This window comes from Opisthorchis viverrini, assembly GCF_000715545.1.
Source record: "Opisthorchis viverrini unplaced genomic scaffold opera_v5_462, whole genome shotgun sequence".
Classification (NCBI taxonomy): Eukaryota; Metazoa; Platyhelminthes; class Trematoda; order Opisthorchiida; family Opisthorchiidae; genus Opisthorchis; species Opisthorchis viverrini.
In genome coordinates, this window is record NW_008752125.1 from 139,665 (window position 1) to 151,060 (window position 11,396).

At 45.4% G+C, this 11,396-nt stretch overlaps 1 protein-coding gene across 1 annotated transcript in view; it reads right to left on the reverse strand.

Annotated features, from left to right (window-relative positions):
• The window catches only part of T265_11245 (hypothetical protein), a gene marked incomplete at both ends in the record, with an annotated part of 63,921 nt that overhangs the window by 8,856 nt on the left and 43,669 nt on the right, over window positions 1-11,396 (reverse strand). Inside the window, 3 exons of the mRNA XM_009177846.1 lie at window positions 3,394-4,165; window positions 9,179-9,235; window positions 9,355-9,795. Of these exons, the coding sequence (XP_009176110.1) occupies window positions 3,394-4,165; window positions 9,179-9,235; window positions 9,355-9,795 (1,270 nt within the window). The remainder of the gene's footprint in view (window positions 1-3,393; window positions 4,166-9,178; window positions 9,236-9,354; window positions 9,796-11,396) is intronic.

The window sequence follows — 11,396 nt, forward strand, 5'->3', positions numbered from 1 at the left end:
CTTCCGGTCAGTAAGTTCGCACCTTAACCACCGAGCTATCTCGAGGTTTACCTTCCCCACTAGTTTAGCAGCAAGTCGTACGTGTTAACTAATCACCCAGCCAATAGACACGATAAAAAGTACCTTGGTTCCTTCATGAGAACAATGACGCTGCTGATGATAGACACTCGTTGTTCGATTATGACAGAATTATCTTCCACACATGGAGCAGAGCGTACCAAATATCATGTTCTGTTCATCTAAGAGTCAGATATTTGGTTTCTCAGTAGCGTCCAAGTGCAGATATCAAAAATGAAATGTTATCGAGTTCACTGCGTCGACCCATAACCTCTTCCAAAGAACTGACAGGCGCATATCTTTCAAACATCTCAGCAAGGGTGAAGCAATTACAATATGACGTAGTGGGATAACTGAGAGAACCGAACTAATAGAAAAATCCGGTGCTTAGCCTGGGAATGTTTTGTGTATTCTAAGAGTTGGTGTACGCATCCCAAAACAAAAGCATCGAGCCAACTAGGTAGTTTCAAGATAACTTCATCAGTGAGTGAAAAAAAAGTTCGCCGATAGAAGGGCAACAGACATAAGTCAACCTGTCGGATATAGTAGCCAAGGTGACGATCCAGTGGGAGTAACTGCAACGGTCAGTTTGGCAGTCAGTGAAGGAATCGCGTGAGACGTTGGAGTGACTGCGATGAAAGTCTATTTTTCACTTTTTGTTCTCAAGCGAAATATGTGCAGCAGGATCCGTCCGCGGAAGACAGGAAGATTCCAACAGTTCGTTATAAGAAAAACGAGGCAGATGTTTAGGAGCCAGCTACTAGGTGAGAGTTCTGTGGTATGAAGCCAATCTTTGGGTTTTGAAACGCTACTTTCGAAGCCTAGTAAGCTGAGGATAGTTCAACATACGTGCTTCCTTAGTGATGCATAGTGCCTCTCTACCGAAAGGGTATCACAGCTAAACGGCTCTTGGAGGATTGCGAAGGTTCAGAAATAGCATCATTCGTATTCTGAATGAAGGTAGCAAGGCAAAGATGGGTCGCGGAAGATGACTTGGGATCCTATCGGATGAACCATAATCATCATCAGCCCCTGTGGAAAACGTGTACTTGTCGCACGGTGTTTGTAGTTGCCCAGTTCCCTTCACCGTTGAATTGGGGAGGTGAGGTAGATAGTTAAGCATTGGAGGCGGTAGGCAACATAACTGATGCGCAAATAAAGGGGCATCGATAGACCAGGAGGGACGCTATGCATTGAAAGCAACAGTTCAGGTGCATGAGCACCCGAGGGGGGAGTGGGCTATGTCTGAAAATGTTTTTAAAACCATTGATGTGCTCCGTCTCGGGGTACCCATCCAGGAAAACCGTAATGACCAGCGCAGCTGAGTTTGCCGGTGAGGGCTTTCATACTTCGCTGTTTGATTTCCTTTGGCTCGTTTCCAACCTTCGCGTCATTGTGTTCTTTGACGTCCCAACAAAAAACGAGCCATCAGAGCTCAGGTTACTACGCAGTGTTCGTACACCTACCTGGTCTCTTTGGACAAATTTTAATCGTAGACCCAGATAGGAGGTTGTGGCTGAGATTATTAAAAAAAGCCTACAGCGACAGGGTTGCTCAAAGTGTACCCATCAGGCGACTGAACTGTGAAATAGCTGCATATAAAATATAAACGATCTTTCTAATGCTCAATTGGACTTGGACAAACATCGAGATTTTTCGCTTCTGTAATTCACACAGATACTGCCTACTATATACTTTGTGCCGGGGGTGTATGTCCGGAAGTTGCATGTCCTTGTAGCTCAATGCACTGCCAGAGAGTGACTCAGGAACGCAAGTGTCAGGTGCGCATAAGTCATCAGCTGGTGCACACACTAAAATAACTAACTTTCCGCTTTTGCAATCGGTAATTCCCAAATTTATTCAAACCTTTCATTTCCACTAAAACACCGTGATTTATCACTTAATGTTGCGTTGCTCATTCACAAGTCAACCGACGACCCAAGCAGTCTTGCAAATACCTCCATGGTCGTTTGCTTCCAAAAAAATGACTTCGGAAACTGGCAGCTTGGAAAGATGGCTGTTGCAGTGTCAAGACGTCTCTGTAGAGGAGGTAATTGGAAGGTGTACGTTCTACGTTCCGTAGATGTTCTTTTGGTATATACATAAACGACCGTGTCGTCCAGAGCGTCCCTTTCGAAAGCTCGAAGTATTCAAGCAATTTATGCGGACAGACCATCGTTCAATTAGTTGAGGGTTAGTCGATGTGGATGTGTGTGATTTGTCTCCTCTGATGTGAAGAACTTGCAGTCACCGTATGGGATTTTGCATTAACGACGAGGAAACAACACTTCAAAAATGTGTTATAAAGTTCATATACTCTAAAGGAATTCTGTAGGTTTAGCTTGAAGAATTCCCTCTCTCCTACCAATTACTATGGAAGCCCGATGGCAATAGAGAGGAATAGAACGGGCTAGAAATTGTGATGAACATAAGCGAAAAGCAACCTGTGCATCTAAGTAAACACGGGTAATTATAGGGAAAATAGTCCCGGCGACTCAAAATTAACGCATTTACTAATTTTCGTAGTTTGATCGATCTGCGTGAAACTAAGAATATCGAGTAGGAAAAAGGTGAACTTCTTGGACGTTAAAAATGCCAGCTGTACCACCCAACAACGTACGAGACATTCAGGCAGGGGAGTATACCACCTATATGAAAATTGACGCGTTTCAAAACATCGATACGGCTGGACGTCGAGGGGCATTGCACCCCCTTAGGCGACGAAAAGGATGAGATTAAGATGAACCGACCGAGGTGGTTATGGACGCGAAACGATCAAATTGCACTAACTCTCCCAGTTCCAGTTAAAGCGAACACACGACGTTTGTTTATATAACCAGTCCACAGTGATGAGGATGGAAGTGGTTAGGGTGGAGGTAGTGGTGGTGAGTGGGCCGAGTTGTGTTTATCGGATTCTGTGGGTCAGTTCACACGATCCCGCCGATGGTGCAGCATATGACGCTTGTCACCTGATTACAAGCAAGCACTGTCCACTTAACAAGCGAAAAACAGGAAGATGATGAGAATAATTTCCGGTGATGGACCAATCACCCATGACCGTCCTCTAGAAGCGCACAGGTGTGCGCGCCGGTGCGCCCAAAAACAAGATAGTCTAAGTAAACTTAGGAACCATCGTAAACATAAGGTGACATTATCACAGCCAAAGGTGCACGATCAATTCGGATGGGGCTTGGATGGAAGTCAAAACATTGAGGAAAGTAGTTGTACCAAAAAAGCCGTATCGAAAATTGTTGGTCGATGTACTTGGATGCCAACTAAGAAAGGACAGAGTGGGGAATTTTCTAAAACCAAATGGAGCAACAAAGTGGAACTTACATGCCGAATCAAAAAAGCACGCTCCAGGAAATGCCGGTGGTCGAGGACCTGGGCTCGCATGAACGAACCCTCCCTGCAGTGCCGCAGCCATCTGTGCCGCGGCTAACTGGGATTGCTGTGCCCTCAAGAAGAGGGACAGAAGGGCTTGCTGTTGTTGAAATGTTACGGGTGAGGGACTACTGGTTGAGAGTTCGTGAGGAGATTGCCGTTGCTGTTGTTGCTGCTGCTGGATTGCGGCCAGTGCAGCCGCTAGAGCAGGATTAGCCGGATTTGTTTGTGTGACATGAACCTGAGTTTGGAGCTGGTGAAGTGCCGAGTTGTGCTGCTGTTGCTGTTGTTGTGTCAGCCAGCTGTTTAGGGCCAAAGCAGCTGCTGAATTCGGATTGTCTGGTGTTCCCTGAGTAGGATAGACGGGTGAATAGGCAAGCGGTGGTGCTGGTAAGTAGGATGAGGCAACCGCTTGTGCGGTGGGGAAAGGAAGACCGTATAGATTCGATGAGGTTAACAGACCGGAAACTCCAGAAGTAGTCAGCTGAGGAGTAGGAAGTGCGCCACAGTAGGTCGAGGACAACGCGAGGCCATGTGTGAAAGGGATGGAGATGTCAGCTGTAGACTTGAAAAACTCGACATCAGTTCGTTGTTGTTCAGCCGGACCCGTTGACGGGCAGGTGCCATTACATAAACTGGATGCCCCATCGGATGATTCCGATTCCGGCACTGATCCAGCTGCGTAACTAGAGTTTTGGTTCGGGCGCTTGGCAGGATATCGTGACTGTGTGGGAAAAAGACAACCTGGTTGTTGAATCATCTACACTAAAAACTGTTGGAAAGCAGATGGTTACGATATCCTTTTAACTCATTGAAATTGTCGGGTGATCAGGGGGCATAGTAACTGCAAAAACCAAATTCACTCGACATGATCATTCGGAGCAAGAAAAACGTTACTTCTCCTACGGAAGAGACCAGGCCTTTTACAGTGGGCTTTTTCAAGTGAGAAATAAACAGAAGAGGTCGTCCCCGCTCATACCACTCGCAATATATTGGAGATTCACTGTTCAGAACTCCTAGCTTTCTGGGTCCCAGTAGGTTGTCTAAGTGTGAAAATGATGGGATGATAACAGAAAGAGCCCATGAGGCATTCAACATGTGACTAAGACACGACACACCAAACCATTGCACGGACCCCGAGGTTCCCAAGCTGCCAACAGGATCATTCAATACAGCATTATCGGTCCCAGTAGGCCTTGTAACAACTCAACAATATGGGAAATCTCCACCAGAATCGGACACCCAACTGCCGCAACATTCTGACAACAGGTTTAGATTGTGGAACTGGACCTAATATTGCAAAACAGTGACGTTGCAGGAGTTCAGCTGACTAGTCCTGACTAGCCCTCAGATAGCCGGTTGAATGGGAACAGCGCTGAAACGGCTAAAACGTTCACTGAACTGCAGTGGATGGTATGATGCGCAGACCGATTTGCAATACGCCACTGTAACTTGACACAAACCTTCACACCACACCTGCCAATCGATTGTCCATGTCTAGGCTTTCACTAACGGGCTACTCGAGTTCGATGACAGCTTGTGTTGAGAGGATACTATAGCTAAACGGATGTTAGCATCCCTACTATTAAACTTAAATTAAGAAATTGGACACCTACATCACACCAAACAATGCGTTGCTACTGACTCCGCCAGGGCGAAAATTGACGGGGCAGTGTATGGTATAAAGTCATAAAGGTGCAGTCTGCGAAAGTTGCACACACTGGTAGAAACCCCTAGGTGTTTTCCGCAATTGGTCGCTATGCGTTTCAACAGCAGATTTCCGTGAAGCAAAAGTTCCATCCACCCGCTTTACCGGAAACTCATAATCGATGTCACAAGGAGTGCTTTAAGGCCCAAAGTATGAAACCCGATAGTAGCGAAAATAAATTTTGGACAGATTCCATCACTTGAAAAGGTCAAAAGACTGACCCGTCAGCAAGCAAAACTCTCAACAAGATGGGGAAATCCTGTCCTTGTTGAAGGAAGGGTGATGGCGTGTTGTGGGTTGCTATGTCCAACGGCATGAGACATGCACTTTTACTTTAAGGATCAAACGTTTGTACAATCAACGTTCACTGTTTCGCTTGATTTTGAGCAATTGAAGGCAAATCAAATACACACCAGCATGATTAACTTGTACAATATTCACTTCTCTAGTAAGTCTGTCCCAACATGGAGCGTGAAGAATTATCGGACAACTGAAATAGGCCCACATGTCATGGCCTTCTAAAGAGTACATTCTTCCGATACAATAGGCTGTATCTGCTAAGAAATGTCTTTCATGTCGTGCATATTCATCACTAAAGGATTAGAAATAAAGGTAAAATATGTTTGCCATTTTAGAGCAACACAACAAGTAACGTGAAGTCCAGCTTCTGCACCTTGCTACCGAAACTACTCCAAAGGAGACAGGATGTCCCTCCGCCTCACCTGAAAGTTGCTCCACGAATCGGTAGTGGGTTTTGTAAATACCAGGGAGCGCAACAGAGAGCAAACGACGGACCCCGGTCCCACAGAGCCCGTTTTCTCTCGCCGGTGTTATGCTTGATTTTGTGAATGAGTTGGGTTGTAGACTGCCTCATCCATATAGTGGTGTACGATACTCTTCTTTATATCAATGAATACGAGAACGACCAACTTTCCTTCAATACTCGTCTCACAAAACATCCCAACTAGATTACCGACCTGGTTTATCAAAAGCAATCCTTGATATCATCGGGAAGCTCTACCAGAATGTCATCGTATAACTAGAAGACTAATTTTTCATCAAGAAAGTCGTCTTCAGATGACTGAATGAGTAATCAGTAAACCATGGGCAGCGATACCTCTATAGGCTCGTATAAGAAGTTCCGAGTGGCTGCTGAAAAGTCCGATGCTTGTGAACTCCAGAAGCTGTCCGGGTGGACTTGACTCCCACTTAGTTGTTGACGTGTATCCGCGAAATTCCCAATACCTAGGTTTTAGGCAAAAATTTGCACCTTAACTAATGTTACATAGGCAGGTAGTTTCTCATCTGATAAACCGCGCACCGAAATGCAGTGGTTCCAGCTGCTACAACCTGAGGATGAGGATAATAAAGGAAGGGCAGCAACCCGTTGTCAGTGACGGCCAATCCGTCCACTGAGGTTAAATGGATCTGTTTGCCCAGTGCATAAACACACAGTGTTACAAAGGTATAGTAGTGGAACTTAACAAACCAGCGAATAAATCGTGTCTAAAAAGTAGTTTGGGTACATTTTCCCCGCTAAGTACGGTATCTATTAAAACATAAGGCGATGTATTGCTGACACTAACGAAACCAAATGGTTTTCCACACTTAAATCGGACTGTTTCTGATCCCGAAATTTATGTTTCGATGTAATCCTCAGTGCTAACAGGGTCAAAAGCTGCAGCGACCTGATAAATTCACAGCTCTCAAAGCGACACTTTCCAACTTAGAGAAATCCTGGGGGCGCTTATGACCACATCGTACTGCTGTAAGGTGCTTGTGAGTTGTAGTTTTGCCTGACCGAAATACATTCACGGCTGTTTCAGAAGGGTTTGGTAAATAATCGGTGGTTTGCAGTTTCGTTGTTCGATCATTCCCTGAAGATGAAGGATGAAAATGGTGATCGCCTCAGTAAGCAGTGTGTGCACGAAGTAGTCCAAGTAATACAATGCACTATTGGTTGTTATCCTCACTTAAAAAAGCAGTGATTCGTTGTTTGATGAGAAGAAATGGTCACGGAGATGGTCAACGTGATATCACCGGTGGAAAGGCTAACAGGCGCCATGTAAGGGCTCCCATTAGGGTACAACGGCACATCAGCAAACCATTCCGCACTTCATACCATCCATCGTAGTTCATTAAAAGTTGTCCGCTTCAGTACTCTTTCTTCCTATGCTGCTTTAAGGCTGCACACCGCGCAGCTCACAATATTCGATAGATCATATCACTGTGTTATACGAAGAGGTCCAGTGGAAAACTGTTCACGACCGCATCGAATGCTGCATAAAACGGATGTCTGAATCCGACGGGGACTGAGGTCCCATACTGCGGTGTTTGTTACTAGGACTACGGGGAACGACCATGCTGTAGAGCAGAGAACAATATCACCGACATTCAATCGATGGGTCGAAAATACTTCGACAAATTCAGAGTTCAGAGACTATAGAAAGCGCACCCCATATGTACATCAAATGATATGTTCGAATAGAAAACGTAAGCCTGATCACAATTCATCACAAACACTCGCGATTTTAGGCATCCTAAAACAGCCATCATTAAGGAATAATGTTCCACTGAAAACTGCGGGAATAAATCTTCAGTCCATCTCGCTTCCATCTTTGAGAAAAGTTACCGTATTTCCTATAACCACCAACGTTTTGAACACCACGACTGACGGGTTCATCTCATACCTTTGGACCCTTGCCACACCATCATCATCCACCAACCCGCTGGATTGTCAGTTTCGGATGTCAGCTAGATGCCAGATAGCCAACCCATCTATACAGGAGTGGTTTACATAGAAAGAAGAAATTTCCCACAATGCAAGTGACTTCTGTCTGGGGTGATAAGCCAATATAGGACCAACTACACCGACACGACAGACCATTGACGGGTCACGTTGCTGCTGACATTACGGAATTATATTATCCACCTCATTTCATTCAAAACAAATGATTTACGAGCGAACACTGACTACCAAAAGCTAGCGTAAGGGTCTTAAACTCGTGTGCAAATGCTACTAAACCATCGAACCACAGCGGCTCGACGTGAACACGGGCCAAACTGCAGCTAGATTTCAAGAGCCAATGGCATAAACAATCTGTTGCTGAAAACGTTGTGCACAGTGGGGCATTGGACTGTCTTCTACAGCGCCACAATTTCCACAGCCTTTGAAAAGTAACACAATGCTGAAATAAAGAGCACGTGATGCTACTTAACCCATATAGCATGATTACGTACTGTGGTATGCCTAAAAACTTGAGTCGATACGAGTGCAACCCACGTGCTCATGATGCACGGGGTAAGACACTACTAATTCTACATATGTAGCAGCAATGCATTGCAATCGAACAGTCAGTCATGCATCGTGGAGGCCAGCAATTAACTGATACAGACAAGAAAGTATAAAAGTGAAATTTCTATGTGATTCATCTATGTAAATCTAATTGCCAAGTAGAAAATGTATTCCCCCGTAGTAACTTCACAACCATTAATAATAAGCAAATCTAACAGATAGAGACCAAAGTTTGAAGGGGAAATAATACAGCACACTGAATGTTGATAGCAGAGCGCACCCGAATCGATATGGAGGAAAGTCAGATGAACAGCGGCGGTGTCAGACCATCTTGTAACAACGAGAGCAAACAGAGCCAAAGCACGATCACAAATGTTGGGGGCTGTGTGCGAGGCAGCAATGTGAGGTACGACTTGAACGAAGCTCTCAGCTTCCAGGGACCACAAGGTAAGCGAAAGAGCGAGGCGAGAACACAGGGAAGCTCAAATATACCTGAGAGCGTACGCCGCTTTCCCCCGAACGCTCAACAACTTGGTAATAATTTCATTAGGACCACCAGGTGAATGCGAGGACAACACGCGGTTACAAAGTGATAGGCGGTGGTGATACGTGGGTGGGTTGGGGCTAAGAAAATCACGGTGATAATATAGATATACGCAAAAAACAAGCAAAGAAACACAACGAATAAACGACAGCAAAAACGTATAATAAAGCAGTTGGAACGGGACACCCACATGCAAATCCAAACCATTTACGCCATCACCAGACGCGCTGTGGCTGCTAGCTTCACGCTTCATGCCAACACGAACAACAGAAGACACAGTAGCTGGCGCACTGATTGCAAGTGAAGAAGAGGTCACGTCAAGCGGGGTGGTAGTGGTGGTGTTCAACGACGGAACGGGACACCCACATGCAAATCCAAACCATTTACGCCATCACCAGACGCGCTGTGGCTGCTAGCTTCACGCTTCATGCCAACACGAACAACAGAAGACACAGTAGCTGGCGCACTGATTGCAAGTGAAGAAGAGGTCACGTCAAGCGGGGTGGTAGTGGTGGTGTTCAACGACATCGTTGATGATTGTGCTGTGGTGGTGGTGGTTGTAGTTGTGACGGATCCAACCGCAAAGTTTGATGATGGTGGGAGTGAGACAGCATTCATCGTGACAATCAGATCAGATGGATGGGATGTGTTGTGAGTAGAGACCCCAACCACCTGGCGCTGTTCTTGTTGCTGCTGCTGCTGATGCAGCAGCAGTTGCGACTGCAGAGCCGATAAGATCTGAGTGGATTGAAGACGAGGGGGCACCAACTGGCTCATTGTCTGGGAATATTGCAGATTGGTTGACGTCTGATAAATTTACGTGCATTGCATAGCGTTAATAGGACAAAAACCAGCGACAAAACTATGGACAACGCAGATGCGCCTGTTCACATACTACTTTAGAGTTGCGCACAAACAACAAACGCATACAATGGAAAAAAGCGCACATCACCGCCTACGACAGAATTATCGCAACGAATAGGCAGTGAACAGGCAAAGCGAGATTCACAGAACAGAGGCAAATACAAAGCCAGATGAATTTGTGAATGTTAGGAGAGACAAACTGTTCTTGGCAGACGCAGGAACAAGCAAGCTGCAAGGAGAAAGCGGTAGATGCTCGATCGCATGGCGCGTAGCAATGTGCGGTGTAATTATGTCCTAAGGATACGGAGCTAATGTGAGCTAAAGTAGGGTTACGGCCGGGGATAGAAAATTTTTCCAGTAAGTTAAAAAGCGGTGCTGCAGAAAAGCGAGCACGTGTCGTTAGGATAGCAGACAACCGCACTAAAAATGGGTACCATAACCACATACGGATAGAGATTAAATTGATTTTCAACAGGCAGAAACCTCAACAAGTTCGACTGCAAATCAGCACTGCCTTTCTTGATTCCAGTCATTAATTCGAAACCAGATCAACATCCAACAAGGAATTATACTGGACGAAGAGCAATAATTGCTGTCATATTTGTGACAAGGCCGAAACCTCAAGACGCCTACAGGCAGCCGGTTTACATAAATAATTATGTCGATAAAAGGAAATGCATCTTCATCACACAGTGTAGCAAAGGACAGCAGTTGGTTGATACATGGAAGTACCTACCTAGTAGAAAACAAATTCCGAACACACTAAACGCATTTGAGAAAGCAGAGTGGCATTTCAACTGGGTGGATTATGGTAGATTGGATTCCAGAAACAAACTGGAGACAATCGGATGCTCAGGTTATGTACAGTTAACAGGTGATCTAGCTCATCAAAAAGTTGGGTTCCCAAAAACTATGGCGAGGAAATAATCCATGTTTTGTTCCACCAAAGGAACTAGTGTTGATCTTCGTATAGAGTGACTCTCTCTTGGGAGCCCCCAGACTTGGGGGGAAACTATCATAATCATTGAGACAATATACCGGTAATACACACTGGCAGTTAACTGTTGTAACTACCGTTTAGCTGTAACCCCCTTCCGGTGCCAAGCTGCCATGCTACCCTAAGGAAGAACGAGGGCTGGGATACTGCCAAGTTACTCAAGCCTAGGTAGGGGAAGTCGAGAGGCAGAGTTCGGATTCGAACCACGGACCTTCCGGTCAGTAAATTCACATTCTAACTAACCACTTGAGCCATCTCGCCCCCCCCCCCACTGTTATAACTAAGGCAAAGGGGACTATTAGACCTTATCTGGAGGCCGCCCTCCCTTCTGGAAGTTTCTTTTTAGGTATTCCTAGTGTGCTACCTCTCAGATAGTTGTCATATGCATGAAAAACCAATAGCCGAGTGAATCTGAATGACACAAAGTGAAGTCACTTTGGTACGGCTACCGTATCTTCTCCCCATAAGACTAGAGCAAAACCAATTGCAATTTTTCGTGTAAAGTAACAACGCAAAGGGTATATGAAAGTTGAGATTTTTGCAAGGT